We start from the raw sequence: 17,117 nt of genomic DNA on the forward strand, positions 1-17,117 counted from the left end.
ACAATGAGTGAAACTAATGCATAAATGCTGCTCAAAATCAGTCGCGGTTGAGTTGTATTTTGTGATGCTTACTTACTTACTTATTTTGGACTAACTCTTTTCGCTAAACAGGATCTTGAGTACTTTCTAAACACTCCACTTTATACCCCAATTTTGTACATAAAGACGTATATACAAAACCTTCAGTGAAAGGATATAATAAAGCAGCTTGTGTCTAGCGATATCCAATCTTTTTGATAATAAACGGACATCACGCCTAAAAATATCGATAACGATAAAAACGAAAACTGCGAAAGAATTTGTGGAGATTTCCTGTGGGCAAAAAAGTTGCGGGTTTAGGTAATAACCATCGTCATCAACAACAATCGATATCAGGTCTAGGTCTGCCTTAGTAACAAACTCCAGACACCTCCAGATTAATCAATTTGATATTCCTCAAAGGTTTCTGGTGACCTAGACTACGCCATCGATACATCTTAGGCAGGGTCTGCTACGTCTTCTTTTTCTACCATAGAAATGGATGTAAGAGACTTTCCGGGCTGGATGGTCCTCGTCAATACGGACTTTATTTCACAACCAGGCAGTTGTGATATGTGGGCTACGGAATTGTCAGTCCTCCTGTATATATTCCCCCCTTCGTGGAGTATAGCGTGTCAACCACACCTATGCGCCCTCTTTCAGGGCTCCTTGAAGTGCGCTTCAGCTCCCTCAGGACTTTCCGAGATGATCGCTCTCCTCTGCTGTTCTGCGAGAAGTGCTCTTAAGGCGACAAACTCATCAGCTATTTTTGGAGAGTGGATCCTATTGCATGGAGTAGCCAGCAATGGAATTGTCGCCATTTCTTAATGTGTGACCTGGCCACTGCCACTTCCGCCTTCCGATCATCCTCCTCTGTAGGGAGGCAAGGATTCTTCTCTTGAACTGAACTAAGAGTTTGCCATTTTTTCTTGGTAAGAACTTAAATCTCCGAGGAATACATGGGGATCGGCAAGATCATTCATTGTCTTGTTAAGTAGCAGCTACAACCTTATGGACAGAGGCCATAAGTTCGCCGTCAACATCAGGTAATGGTTTATCAGCGAGTTTGAGATATACTTATTTACCCTTAAAAACGCAATAGGCAAGTTGCTAGAGAAGGTCACCAAAAACGGGTTTTTCCCTATCAGAGAATACAGGGAACGAGTAATAGGTCAACAATTGGGTTTCACCAAGCCTATTCCACCATCACGCCGTGTAGACCTATGATTGGCTGTCTTTGTAAGTGCCAAAAGTATCAAGCCTATCTGCGTTGTTACTGCTTTCTATTCCACCTCCAAATGAATGGATGTAGATTTGGGACAGCGTCGAATGCCTTGATCGTTCCTAGTGAACAAACTTAATTCAGTATTCCTAGCGTGCATCGCGAGTCCGTTAGGGAGACGCCAACTAGAAAATGGATGGAAAGTTGCATTCAAGCGGTCACATTTGCAAATTTGCCGATAATTATTATGTCCGGATCGTCCACAAAAGCGTGTGCAAAGACCTTTGTGCCTTCCAGGAGCCATAATAGATGAGATAGAACCGTTCCCTGTAGGCAGCTCCTAAAACACCCTGCCTCAATAGACTTCTGTCCGACCAATATGTGGATCTTTTTCATTCTAACATGTGATTAACAGCGGATCCATTCCGTGGTGTGTCGACTCGTCACAAATCGCTGTGAATGAGTCATAGTTGAAGGCCCCTTCGATGTTCTTGAGTGCGTCTAAGGTGTATTTTTTTTGGATATCGCCTTCTCAATTTTTGCCATGAGTTCATGCAATGGTACCTCCGTAGGTTTACCCTTCTAGTAGGCAAATTGTCTGCAGTGAAGTGGCCACTTAGGAATGTAGGTATTCTTTATGAAACGATCCCTTAGTGAATGAAAATTAAACTGATCGTTCCTCTGGTTTGGGAAAAAATATCACCTTCACATCACGCGTATAAATTGGAATATAAGCGCCTGGTAGCCATGCGAGGTATATATTCCGAATATGAAGACTCAGAGCATCCGTTTCTTGACTACAACAGGAATCATTGTCATCCGAGTCCAGTCCTTCGGTTGAGGGCTATGGGCACCTGTCAGCCCTGAGCTATGATTTTACATGTTTCCTGGGAAGTGCATTTCAAGGAAATAGTGTGCCGTTTCGTTATCGCTTTCTGTATACCTCCCGCTTCAACTTTGATGGTACTACAAGAGAGTGAGTCTCCTCGCAAAAGCGTCTTTATGATGGTAATTTAGCCAAACTCCTGAGAGCTTTCTGAGTCTCTTTGTACTGATTCCAGCCAACAGCTGAATCAGATTTAAGAGCTCGCTCGAGGAGTAGCCTTATCGTTCTCCTCTCCCTAATCCTTTTTTTTTTGTTACTTCCAATTCCAGCAATGGATTTAATTCCCTTCCATGGATTTAATTGTAACTTAGGCGCTCAGTGCTATTTCGTATGTTGCTCAGTCTGTTCTCCGCGGATTCCTAAATGGATTAGTTGCCCATGCCCATCACAATATCACCTGTGATCCGATAGCCTGATGGCGCTTTATACTCTCCACTCTCCGACAAGAGCCACAATGTCAAGGGATGCCACCGTAATGTCGACGAACTTTCGCTTGATCACGTTGATGAAAGTGGGTTTTATTATTCAAATTGAGAATCTGTAGGTCGGTTCGTACCAGATATTCCAGTAGTCCGGATCCTTTCGCGTTGATGTTTTAACTTCCCCAGCATACATGGTGGGCATTTACATCACATTCTGCTTTTATCCCCATGCGTTTGCTTTTGGCATATTGAATAGTCGTGATGAAAGTTTAAGCCCCTTATTTGTACACCAGCAACTCATGGTTCTTGTATGGGGTATATAAATGTCGTGCAGCTATTGATCCGATGACTGATTATTTGGGAAATACGTTTCGATGAAGATGCTGTGGGCTGGACGTCCCCTTCAATGGCCTTAGGAGCCGAGGTTATAAAGTGACGGCCTCAAACCTATAGTAGAACCGGAAACTCGTTTGGTCCAGAACATTCTTAATATTCAGTTCAAGGACGCTGATAGTAGAGAAAATTTCTGGTCAACCAGATTTTTCTCCTGCTTTACAGCCTAGAAATATCCACTGGAGGTATTGAGGTTATTCTGGACACCAAATTGTTTGATAACCTCCTCTGAGAACCCCCCAAAAGCACTTTTTTAATGACAGGAGCTGAGAGACGCTCTTCAGGTTTAACTGTGGTTGCCATCACACATCGTTGGGGAAGGAGCAGTAGGCCCTATTTACTCTTTCATGCTTTCGTCGATAAAGTTTAGTCGGAACAGTTTACGTTTTACATCTATCGACTCAAAACGAAACGAGAGTTGTTCGCACTGCTCAGTATTTTGAATTGGTGTCGTCATATAAGACCCATTCATGAACTTCAATAGCCTTATATGTAAATGAACACTTACCGACCGTGTTCTCATTGCTACCCTTTGGGTTGAAAAGTTGATATCGCCAGAGGCGCTTCTGCTTCGCTAGAAGGCAATTTGCCCGGGAGCTGTTTCATGAATCCCTCATTTCTCGTTTGCCGCAAGGTCCGAGTGTTCTGGCTACTCTACCGGTTGGCCGTTATTTTTTTTTGTTTCAAATTTGAAGGTTTTCACAGCATATCACAATTGCCTTTAGACACACATGTTTTTTAGTTGAGTAATAAGAGCTGAAATTTCCGGCAGATCACCTCAACTTTTTGAGCATGGCTCGCACAGAGGCATGCAAGCGCGGGTCAACGGGACGTTTTAGTTGAGCTACACGTAGATATGATCAATATTCACGAATTTCCGAGTATAAGGTAGCTCTGCCCATGTGGTTCTTCGTCAACGCAAATGGACTTTGGTGCTAATTTTTCAGTGTTCAATTTCATTGCACATTTCGTGAAATCCTTACATTGACGCATTTTTTGGAAAACTCCTAATGTTCAACCTTCTTTCTATTCTAATTTTCAAAAAGTTTTGAGGACGAACAATGATTGGTGAAGTGATGGTCTTTCATTAGATGGAAGAAACTATCATGTCGCTGGTTATATAGTCATAAGGTTTAGGATGTGGCCATGAACAGTGAACTCTGAGTTCCAGGCCTCCCCAGCTTCGTCTTGACAAAGAGGAACTCTACCAAGATCGACTTACTTGCCCCAGTAAAACAGAGACCATGGCAACCAACTATGCAAAAATAAAATGCATAAAACAAAAACCAAAAATAAATTTCACCCGTGACAACCCAACCGTAAGTGAAGGGGCGGGGCAGTCCTGAGGTCGTCAATGGAGAACTTGAGTCTAGACTTAGATTCTCATTCAATGGGAAGCAGTCTAACCTGAAACCCGATTCTTAACGGACGAGCCAAAGTAGGTTACTGCTGTCTGCACTACCCACCCCGGGGTTCCAGTCAACCCCACCTGCTAAAGTCTAGTCTTGCCCACAGGCAAGCCTCTGTCTTCAGGCAGAAAGCAGTTCCCGGGCAAGTCGCCTTTTGGCAAAGCAATGCCTCGAGAAAGCCGTCTCCGGACAAACTACGACCGATGAGTCAAGGTTGAGCCGAAAGAGCGTCCGGGGCATATATGGTTAAATACAAACCAGAGTGGCAATAGTCCTCTCTACTCTTAATTCGACTGCAAAATCTCCCAGGAGTCCATCTAACACCATTTGCCAGAAACGTCGCTAAGTCCTACGGGACTTAATTGGCACCCAACTGAGGGTTTGATTTGGGTAGACCTCTGGAGGTGGACCTTGCCTAAAGTCGGTTCCCGACTCGGTACTTTTTTCCAAACGAATTCCAGTGCCAAAAATCAGAAGAGGTATCAACTTGATCTCGCAGCACCTGGTATGAATGCTAAGCCCATGAGGTAGATATTTACCAAATGACCTTCGCTGCCTGCATGTACTGAGTATTCTCTCGTCTACTGTTCCTTTTCGTCCATGATAGAACATATTTTGTTTACGATTCCAGTGAAGCTAATGATTGCAAACTCTCATAAAAAACAAAGGCTCCATCACTCAAACTGTGTATAACCACTATTCAAGGAATTTGACAGATCCATTGTTAATTCCTTAGACATGTTTACCATAAAATGTGTTTTTATTGAATTCTCCCAAGACTTCCTGGGTTTTTAATTGTTTTGGGAAATTTATTGCTTGTTTTCCTTAACCCTACATGTAGACGGGCTTAAATCGGTGCATCACGAAAGTTGCATCTGAATGGACCCACGTTTATCCGTTCAAACCTAATTCTCCCCAGTGAGGGATAGGTTGCCACATATCGGACACTATTAACAACCGACAGATTCCTCTTCCTTTGATTATAAGACGAAATTGTAATGTTTTCCGTTAATGATTCCACATACACAGTTAATTGCATCTGGAGGGAAATTGGATAAGATCAATCTAATCGATCAGCCCATCTCATGGCTTCCCCTTGTGTTTTATGATCCTCATTTTGATGAGATCAAAACTGATTTGAGATCTTTCAGTTTGAGCTATTTTCAATCTAAAGTTCTTCAAATGGATGGAGATTGAAGATTGTTTAGAGATGAAATTTCTCTCGGTATACAACTTGTTTGATATCATGTTCAAAGATCTTCAACTTAAAAGATTGGACGCGATGCAGACAAGCGAACATCATATTGGCGACCGCGATAGCGGCACCATAAAGACGCGGCAGTGTACGTCCTGGATGCAAATTAAGAAATGTTTAATAGAATAATAAACAAAAACATGGAATGTAACCGTAATTGATAGCGTTGTATATTGAATCTATTTTCTTCCTTTGGACTAAAGAGATAAGATTTGTTCTTCCGAGAAACCGGGAAAGTAGGTGAAATTGGGAGATCAGGCGGAGTTTTGTTGACTTGAACAGCATGGAGGGTGCGGGATTGTTTTTCTTAGAATGCTGAGAGTCGAATTGTGGGAAATTGAAATGAAAATAAACAAGAGTTAGGAATAGATGTGAGGAAATCGTCTGCTTACATTTCGAGACGATCACATTTTCAGGGCAGAATTTGGAATAGAGGAAGAGCAAAACATTTCCGAAAGGAAGATTTTGGGACCGGGAAGTTTTGGTTTGTAATGATCAATCTAAAGTCTTAACTATTACACATTTGAACAAATCTTTATGTATCCAAGTATCCCGGAAGGGAGCATCATTTTCCTTAGTTCGACCACCTGTCTCTCAAATTCTTGGTCGCCTGCATATATACATTTTCCCAATGCTACACAGGCAGTAATTACTTTCTTTTATTTCTGTCGTTTATGATACTATCTTCTTTCTGTTGATTTTATTATTATTATTCTGTTAAGGGAAAGTCGCACCGCGTCCTCAAAAAACTATTGTGCCCCTTTTACTGGTTATAGTGTACCTATTGATCATAGTATCTCAAGCAGGCCTATAACCGTCAGGAACTTTAGTATGTTCCCTACTTCCAGATCTTCCAGCTTTGCATCTGGTATTGAGTGTTCTCCCAGATGCCGCGAGCTACTTTGCACAAGTGCCGGAGACTGTCCCAGGACGTGTATAGAGGTTTCGTCATACTCCTCACAAAACCTGCAGTCAGTGTCCGTAGATATCGCTAGCTTCCCTAGGTGATAGTTCAGCCGACAATGACCAGTGAGAATTCCCACTATGATTCGGAGGTTTTTTTTGGAGAAATTTAAGCAATCCTTTGTGCGTATGGGTTCGTCTCCCCCAATAAGCACCCGCCCACCCGCCCAGTATAGTTCCCTCAACCATTCCTCTTCATTTCTTAGAGTCATAGCCGTGAAACCGTTTCCGATTCCACAGAAGGGTTCTGGTCCGTGGAAAGGCGTCCCTGCTCCCTTCTTGGCTAGTTCGTTCGCTGCCTCGTTGCCTTCGAACCCAGCATGGCCTGGAGCCCAAAGTATCCAGACCTTGTTGGACGAGCCGAGTGTATTCAGTCTCTTAAGACATATTTCCGCCTCTAATATGTTAGTGTACCTGCTCATTGGCTCAAAGTACATTTTCCTTGGACCAATGATACCGGAACCAGCTCCCTCTGCTGTGAGGGATCCATCAGTGCACCAAGTAATCAGTTGCTGGTTTAAGCCGTATGTCGCAGCCACGCTCTCCCAGTTTGCCTTGTTACTCCGACGTGTTTCAAACTTCTTATCGAAGTGAAACCTAGTTGTCATCTTATCCCTTGGTATCAGTAATTTGGGATATCGCCTAGAAAGAAAATCAATCTTCCTTCGGTTTAGGTAGCTCCCCGCCTCACTGATCCCTTACCTGCATCTGTATGTGCAGATGGAGGGGGGTCCAGATTACCGCTCCATAGGTAATCATTGGCCTTACTATTGCAGCATATATCCAAAGTAGTATCTTCGGGCTGCAACCCCATTTTTTTCTGCTACAAATCATTAGAGTCCTCGTGGCTTTCCGACATGTGTCTTCCAGAGTAATTTTTGGTCTAGCGTAATTCCCAAATATTTGACCTCTGTTTCTCGTTTCACCTCCATCTCATGTAACCTTCAAGCTTACCGTCTCCTACTGAATGGTGCTATGGTGGTTTTGGCTGGATTGATCCGCAGTCCCACCTTCCTGCACCAGGCACTACTAACCCTTAGTCGAGTTTGGATTCTATCACATAGAGTATCTTCATATCCAAAAACGCCAATTTCTTTTGTTTCTATGGCATCCTGTAGTACCTCTGTCACCTAATACAGAGCAGTTTCAGTTGACCATCCTGCCCGGTAAACGTGTTGACAGTGATGTAGGGGATTACGCTTTACAACGTTAGTTCTAATATAGTTGTCTATGACCTTCTCCACCGTTTTGAGTACGAATGATGTTAGGCAAATTGTTCTGAAAGATTTAGGGTGAAAAGGATCCTTTTTACCCGCTTTCGGAATAAAGACCACTTTTGCCCGTCTCCATGCCCTCGATATGTATCTGAGTGTTATGATCCCCCTTACCATCCTCAGAAGAGACTCAAAGATAATTCCTAGGCCTCTCTGGATAAGTGCTGGGAAAATGCCATCTACTCCGGGAGATTTCGGTGGTTTAAAAGTTCTCACTGCCCACCTTAGCTTAGCTTCTGAGCATACCTCTTTTGCTAGTTTGCAGTTCTTCTTTCTTCTCCTTTTATTCGTTGTTGGGGTGTCAGGCAGGTTGCTGTCGCCTGTCACCGTGGGGTAGGATCCCGGGAAATGAGTTCTGAGAAGCAGGTGTACCCTGTCCTCCTCATTCTCGGTAAATGTCCCATCTTCCTTTTTCAAGCAAACGGAGGATATTCCCCCGTCTTTGGTTACAGCCTTGTGAAACCTGGTTGCTTCTGTGATATGTTCCATCCCTTCATAGAATTCCCTTGAAGCTGTTCCGTTTCCCTGATCACGTTGCTATACGCAGCCAGTGCATTTTTGTACCTCTGCCAGTCCTCGGTTTGTTTTGCCCGATTCAAGAGTTCACGTGCCTCTGTTCTCATTCTAGCCAGGCTCCTGTTCCACCATGGTACATCCCTTTATGACTTAACTGTCTTGGCCGGACAGCTGGCCTCATATGCGTCGATGATAATTGTGTTGAGGTTTTCCATCACTGTTTCTAGTTCCGGTTTGCTCCCCTTTGAAGGTGGGCAACGTTGTTGCGTAGGATTCTCAATCCGTTCTCCTAGGATTGCTTATCATTCTTTTTATTTCAGAGTTTCCCTCAATGTCGAATCTGATTATTCTGTGATCAGACATAGAGGATTCATCCGACACCCTCCAATTCCTGACCATTCCGTTCATTAGGGTATTTCCTAGAGTTACATCTAGTACCTCCTGTGTTTGCTGGTTACAAATGTTGCAGTGTTCCCTAAGTTATATATTTCTAACTTATTGCTAAGAATAAATTCAAGAAGGTGTTGAAGGGTCCGCTGCTTTCCCAGACTTCGTGGTGGACGTTGGCATCGCAGCCGAGCAAAAGTGTTAACGCCCTCTTCTCACAATACTTCGCCAGTTTTGCGACTTGTTCCGGTGGAGCCCGGATTTCGTCTCCTGGGAAGTATCCCGATGCCACGACTGCCTCTCGAGTGTTCCTCCCGGTTCCAATGGGACTTGGATATCCACAAGGTCCCCGGTTAAGAACTTTGAAAGACATATGTATTTTAAATTACGTTTAAGAATTATGCAAGTTCTTGGTTTTTCACAAGAGAAGTCCCAAATTATCTGCATGCTTGTTCCTTGCAGACCGCGAATCTGCCTCCGGTACACCCACGGCTGCTGAGGCAGCACTATTCCAATGCTCTTCTTAAAGCTTGCCCTTGCAATAACCGCAGATGCAGCTTTCACATGGTGGAGGTTTATTTGGGCTATCTTAGTGCTGGCCATTGGCTCCGATATTGTTTGGAGCTCTTCTCCACTGTCGGAGTATCGCCCTCCTGCTCCGACATGGCGCTTTATTGCGGATCGCTGTCCACCCTGAGCCCTAGGAGACCTAGGTCTCGATCGTCCAGCTTCTGCTCTTCACTGGGCAGCAGGTATACTTCCCTGGTTGATCCAGTCCTTTCCGTCTCTATGGCTTTCGAGACTTCTTCGAGGACCTCGGTATGCTTTTCACTCGATGTCTCCTCCAAGGTTTCTTTCCTCGACTTTTCCCTGTGCACATGCACGGGTATGTTGTCAAATTGGTAGTTGATGTGGCGACTCCGACGTTTGATTGCCTCCAGGGATCGGTCATCTACCCCGATCGTGAGGAGTCTACCCTTGCCCTCCACCTTGCTTCTGAAGACTCTCCATAGTCGGTTATGGATCTTCATTCTGGGCGATTAGGAGGCCCATAAGGTCTTCCGTTTCTATTGTCGCGGCTTTTGGCAGAAAAACTGTCATCATTTGGGCTCCTGGTATATCATCCCGAGCCCGTGCTGACAGTTCCATCCCTTACCAGCCTGGCAATTTAGGAACTATGGTCCTAATTCACTCTGCGGTGTCTTCCGTCGTGCAGTCCACCAGTATAAGGACTGGTCGAAAGCGTATCCCAGTAAACGCAAGTTTTGAAGTCCATCCCTTGCACATTTGCCTGACGGCAAGGTCCTCAATGATTTCCTGCTCCTCATGAGTGACTATTTGCTCGGGAAACATTTTTGGCAGTATGGCGAGTTGATTGTCCTTGACCGCACTAGCATAGCTAATGGCGGGCTCCCTGAGTCCTGCCTTCACTCCTGGCCTGCCCGGGTTTTCTCCCCCATTGGGTTTGGATTTGCTAGTCCTGCTCTTTGAGCAGCGCCGTTCGTTGATTGTTGTCCACGCAGTATACCAATGTTAACCTTGGATCCACCGCTTGACGTCCCAACTTCTCCCTTCTTGGGTGTTATCACCTGGCTCTCAGTACTTCGGAGATGTGCCTCCGCGTGATTAACCAGTTTTTGTGCGGTACGGGGCCCGCTTTATTGGTTTTCGTTTTCTTTTCTTTGTTGGTTGTACTCATTTGATTCCCAAGAGTATGGGGGTTAGGAGGTCCGCCGTGCCAGAGCCTTCTGTAGCACGGTAAGGTCTAACTTACTCACTGAGGCGACCAGGTATCAGTGAGGCTCCGTTCGAATACAGTCAGTTACCCCCGACTGCAAACTATCCAATGGGCACGATTCGCATAACACCCTGGATTGGGGGAGGTGTTTTTCGACTCCCCAGTCTAGATCCGTAGCGTTTTGTTAATGTCACTAACGGTCTTGGTAGACGGGAGGCTTGGCCCCTGAAAAGCCACGCACCGCCGGAGAGACAAATCATCCTCAGAGAGAGATAGGTTGGCCTCATGGAGCTATGCTCCGCGTCAGTCTATCCTGCAGTGCACTACTTGACCACTTCTGCTGATTTTAAGATTAATATTTAAATTTCTAAAAAAGATTATTCTTATGCAACTAAAATCCTTTTTTCGTCCCACATAGGAATTCACATGCGACGTTTCAGTCGAAAGTGGCAAATCATCGCAACCTCTACAATTTTCTTTCACATTTTACGATTTGGATGGTCATCACGGGAAAATTACAAAAGACGATATAGCCGGCATTGTTTATACAATTTATGAGTCAATAGGAAAATCGGTTGTTGTTCCATATTGCGGTAGCAAAACAATAAATGTTCGACTGACGGTGTCGCCCGAGGCAAAATCAAAATCCACATCGGGAGGCAGCAAACTGAAAAAGATTAACACTCCGGGAGGAGGTGGTGGCGAAGGAGGTGGAAATGATGTGGGTGGATCAGCACCGCCAACTAGCCGGCATCAATCATCATCGGCAACAAGACGGCAGCATCGATATAGACCGCGAAAACTCATAAAGTCAGATGAAGAGGAGGATGATGCTGAAAGTGACAGTGAAAAGGAAGTCAACAAGAAGGTTATGAGCTCAAGCAATAGTAAATCGAATCATAATCATCTCGAATCGAAGCTTTGTTGTACGGATGATGTCTCAAGACAACATTCCGCACATTCTTCACAACAGCATCAGCAACCTTCGACTAGTTGTAAATTTCAGCCACTTAACATCAGCGAAAATATCTATGAAAGTGTTAGCAATCTCAAATTCAATGGAAGAGATGCATCTCGAAAGGAGGAGACCATGCTAGAATGCAAGGAATGTGTACAAAGTACTCTCGCGGAGGCTGTCCAACGCCACCAGCAGCAGCAACAAGCGAAACATGTTCTGACGCGGACGAAATTACTTCGGCGAACTAGGAAACACAAGGTGGGTATCTTTGTCATTCTGTTCCTACTATCTTGATGTTTCTTGTCTCTCTTGATTTTTGCTGAATTTTTGCAAATTTTCTTCTGTTAAAATTTTTCTTTTCTTTGATTTATTTTTGTGTTTTTTCTTCTTTTTACTTTCACGTTTATTATTTAACCGAAACGACCCAGGAACATTGTGTTGAATCACGCCAGAGAAGTTTATCCGTTGGCAATGAAAGTTCATGGAAGATGCGTGGTGTGCACATATCAAAAAATATAGCTGCAACATCAGCGTCAACGGCATCCACAACAAATGCAACGGGAGCACCGACTGTTGTCGATGAGGTAGACGGACATAATCCAGGAGGCAGTTCACCGAATAATGAATGCTGGAATAATGCATTGAAACGTAATGATTTGATTGATATTATTCGAGCGAGTATGGAGAAGAATCGATTGTGTTTTCAAGGAAGCGGGTAAGATGAATATGATTTTTTATTGATCATTATGTATTTATCCTGTTTCAGATAATAGAGAACGAATATCCCCGTTGAATTTGTGATAATGTTTCATGTTAGTTAACATCCTCATCGAGAAATGTTGAAGAATGCGTTATTGATTCATTTGTTAAAAATTATTATATTTTAAGGTTCTTTTCGATAATTTGTACGTTTCAATCACGTTAATTGTAGTTAGACCTTGAAAATTAAAATTAGAGCCTATCATTAATCATAGAGTAACTTGCCAAAATATAATCTCGATAATAGGCAACAGTTTCCAAATCAATTCGAAATTGTAAACAAATGTGGAAGTAAGAATGATAATCTCCTGTTATAGAAGATCCAAATCAAAGGTTTCATGGAATACTTTTCAACAAACGGGCCCCCTTTCCAGTCAGTGGAATACACTCCTTTAATCTATGATTAATGATTGCTGATACCGTTGTCAAGTGAATTGATGTTGGTTTTATCGTTTCATCAATCGTTTAAATTTTCAATAAGCAATATCATTGGAATTGATTATTTAATTATGATGGTTTATAGTGGAAAGATGGCATCCATCTGGGACGTTTTAAAGCAAAGGGGGCTGCTTGATTGCTGCATCCCAAATTAGCATTCGAAGTTTCATACTGATTTCAGAAAAACTCAGAACTTGAAAGATCCACTGGAAAACGGTCGAATTTCACTAAAGCAATAACACCTAAAATTCGAGGGAAATCAACGTGCGACTCATGTCACCGATCCATGGGAATTGAGCCATCCCTCGAATATCCTCTGATAATCAGGTGAGAGTGAACACTAAAGCATGACAATGCCCTTCGTAACATCTATAAGGAGGGAAATAGTTGCTGCAATAACCGCAGCAATCAGGTGTCCTGGAAGAAATATACATATCGAGCAATATAGTGCGATTACGCGCAGAGACTTATAAACTCCGTCGAGCGAATAAATGCCTGGTGACTGGCAATGAGACATCATCTGTTCAATCAAATTTAAGACATGGGGATGTTCTGCATCCTTTTTAACCTTGCATTGGAAAAAGTGATCGATGAGGTTCATGTAAATGCGAGAGGCATTTAATGAGTAGGTGGCCCGAAATTTTGGTCTGCATTTTAATGAACGCCAGACAAAATACATGGAGGCAATGTCAGCAACAAAAACGAAAACAGCAACAACATCAAACAGCTCTGATCAATTGAAAACAATAAAGATAGAAAAATTCAGTACAAGAAAAGTAGAAGAATATAGTCAAAAATCACAACCAATACCAGCTGTAATGAAGAAATCCGCATCCGGTTGTTGGCAGCCAACAGACAGCCTATTTCAGATTACAACAAGTCGGGAAACCGGAAGCTAGACGCTTCAGGTATGAAAGGTTTTCTGCATTTCTTTTATAAGGAGTGCGCATTTGTCCCATTAATATGTAGTAGGTAATATATGCATATATTATGTGAAAATATCCACTTTCAAGTGATATTGACATTTAAAGTCTTGAATTTGCACAGAAGCGACAGTTTTAACCTACTATAACTTAGTCGAGGAGGCAATAAAAAAAACGAAATCGGGGAAAGCCGCAGGACCTGACGACATTGCATCTGAGCTCTGGAAAGCAAAAAGCTGGGACCCAACACTGTGGCTCAGTGAATTCTTTAATCGGGTTATTCAGGAAGGAAGAACACCATCTGACTGGCAAGAAAGTATCACTGTTCCAATATGGAAAAAGAAAGGTAGTCCAGCAGAATGTTCAAATTACCGTCCGATCCTTACTTACTTACTTTCCCATACCATGAAGATTTTTGAACGCATTCTTGACAACCGTATTCGCGAAATCGTTGAAATAACCATGAATCAAGCCGGATTTGTCAAAAACTGCGAAACTGAAGCATCGCCCTCTTTAAAACTAAAGTTCGAAGTATGGCGGGTGTATCAAAACCGCTTCATGTCTCCGTTGGTGTTCATCAAGGAAGCGCCCTTTCACCACTCCTCTTTGTTCTTGTTATGGACACCGTCACACGGGATATCCAACGTCCAGCGCCCTACACACTGCTTTATGCAGATGATGTTTTCCTAGCATCTAATAGCAAAAATGATCTGGAGCAACTTGTCCAAAAATGGAATGATCGCCTCATGCAATACGGTCTCAGATTGAATCTAAACAAAACTAAATTTTTTACGATCGATCCCCATGAAACAGACACAATCACTGTCAACGGCAGTGATCTGCCCAGAACTGAGCGATTTAAATATCTCGGGTCAACGCTATCAGTCAATGGAGAACTGCGTTATGAAATTGCTTCAAGCATTAACGCAACCTGGATGAAGGGACGCTCCACAACTGGTGTTCTTTGTGATCGACGTATCAACGAACGTCCGTCCTGTCGGTCTCTATGGTTCTGAGTGTTGGCCAATTATGAAAGATAATGAACGGCGTCTTGCGGTAACGGAGACGAAGATGTTACGTTGGGCTAGTGGCGTGACACGTTTTGATCACATCCGAAATGAGGATATCCGCGATCGTTATGGGGTTGCACCGATCATGGAAAAGTTGCGAGAGAGGCGTCTTCGATGGTATGGTCACGCAATTCGTGCAACGAGAATTGACTTGCCAAGATTGGTCTGAACATTTTGGAACCTAGGCACCATACAGTGGCATGTTCTTGATTTTTTTTTCAGATTTTTCGGTTAAGTAGTTTCTGAGAATGGGTCCGTTAAAGAAATGATCACTTTCAACCCCCCGCACTCCCCACCTTTCTAACGAAAGTACTAACCGAGACCTTTAATTTGATACTCCACGTGACTGAATATTTCAATCGAGTTTGGAATCTCGGGTTAAGAGGAAGTTTATAAGCTTAACTGTTTCTGTTCTGTGCGACCTATGTAACACATTCGATCCCTGCCGGCAACAATTCAAACATCCCAATCAAACAATCTTACTTCTAAAGGTTTTGAAATAATGTATGTCTTATTCAATCGTGATGCATTGATTCCTGACGTGATTAGCCTCCACGATTGCTTTAGCCCAAGAAGATGTGAGTTTACCCTCTGTGCAGATTTCACAATTCCCTTGTTCAAGCGTGGTGATCCACGTTGCGGAGACAGAATCAGTCTCCTTTATTCATTCATTCTAATTTGTCAATATTAAGACCTTCTGGTAAGCCGACTTATTCAATGAGTAGGAACATTTGCGACAGTCATAGCTTATATAAATGCAGTCACATTTTGCTTCGTTTCTTTAGTGAGGACGTATGACACTTTCTGTGAATTTTTTTAGGTGACTTCTCGGCTAAAGCTAAGGACTTCTTTACAATGCTACGTTTGATATCATATCATATTTCAAAAACTTTAAGTAAACAAGGACATTTCTAGTATATCTTTGGTTAAAAGTTAAGAACGTAATAATTAAAAGTATCTGATTTGCGTCTTGGTTCATTTTTTTTCACGACAGAGGAAAAACCGTGACGAAGCTACTTAGGTAAGAGGTTTCGTGTTGGTGTTACTCAACACCGCTCTTCTTCATCAGTTGTTTGGAAATTCTATATAAAAGGAACGATCGACGATTTCGTCGAGAACAGAGGCAACTAAGCAATGTCTGATAAATTGCTTCTGCCCTAAACAAAACCATCAATCGCCCTTTTTGAAAACAAGAATATTCAGCCTCCTTGGGCTACAAAAATTAAAGAAAGTTTCTTTTCAATTGGTCCGGTCCGCCATTAAGTGGGTGCGGACCCTCTCAATTAGAAACAAAAGTCCCACAGCTTCGGGGCAGTGCCGTTATTCTATCATGTCTACAACTACACAGCAGCTTTATACGGATTAGGTAACCTGCCCACCGCAATCTGTTGAACCGGTTTTTATCCACAACCTGACGGTTATGGTATCGCTGATAGATTTCCTCCATCTTCATGTAGGGGGCCGAAAATTCTTCGGACGATTCTTCTCTCGAACGCGGCCAAGAGTCGCTCGATTTTTGCCAATATAGTCGAACTACTAATTTATTTCCGGATGGCTCAAGTGGTTAGAGCGCTGGGCTGTCGTAGCGGAAGGTCGCGGTTCAAATCTCGCTGGGGGCAGAGGAATTTGTGATCGTGATTGGATGTCGGACACCAGTCGACTCAGCTGTGAATGAGTACCTGAGTCAAATCAGGGTAACAATCTCGGGCGAGCGCAATGCTGACCACATTGCCTCCCACAGTGTACTTTGGTGTACCGTTACGGTCTTGAATGAAGTGCTCTAATACACTTCAAGGCCTTGATCCAATATGGATTGTTGCGCCAACGATTATTATTATTAATTTATTGATAAAATTACCTTTGTGTGCTGTCAACGTAATATAACACATTAGAGGTTTTATTCTGGTAATTAATAGCAACAAATGAATTTAATACATTAGTTATAAACCCATTCTTCTCTCTATGTTTGAATTCATTCCAAGCTTCGTCTACGACTTTCTCACTATACCCTGTTTAGGCGGACCGGGGAGAAAGAGTGCAGACGAAAGGGCAAAGAATATAGGATTCAGTTGGTTATTTGGTCTAACATACATGCCATTGAAACACACTTCCGCTTGAAGCAGTTACATATTGTAAACTGCTCTTGAACTTATTGACTTTTTATGGTCTCTTATGTCTACTTAATTTGGCATCCACTACGGATATATATAAATACTTCTGATATTATTTTTCAGCATTAATAAGAAGGTATATTGAATAAACAACATGATTTTGGAAAAAATCCGTAAAAATGAAAATGAAGCACGAACAACCCATTAAATAATCATCACTTACCCCCAAATCTCACAAGCCTTTTATAGTGGTCATGTCACAAAGCATTGTTTTCCTTTGTTACATTTCTGTTCCATGAGTTTCATGTTCATTATTTGATTTTCTGGTGCCCAATAAACAGCAAGATAAATTGTTCCACCAGGAAGTTAGTTTTG

General features: G+C 42.8%; 1 protein-coding gene across 1 annotated transcript in view; it reads left to right on the forward strand.

Moving 5' to 3' along the window:
- LOC119648710 (protein naked cuticle) overlaps positions 1-17,117 on the forward strand; it is a 157,549-nt gene that overhangs the window by 133,093 nt on the left and 7,339 nt on the right. Inside the window, exons 3-4 of the mRNA XM_038050519.1 lie at positions 10,902-11,699; positions 11,870-12,156. Coding sequence (XP_037906447.1) covers positions 10,902-11,699; positions 11,870-12,156 — 1,085 coding nt within the window. The remainder of the gene's footprint in view (positions 1-10,901; positions 11,700-11,869; positions 12,157-17,117) is intronic.

Source organism: Hermetia illucens, chromosome 2, assembly GCF_905115235.1.
Source record: "Hermetia illucens chromosome 2, iHerIll2.2.curated.20191125, whole genome shotgun sequence".
NCBI lineage: Eukaryota > Metazoa > Arthropoda > Insecta > Diptera > Stratiomyidae > Hermetia > Hermetia illucens.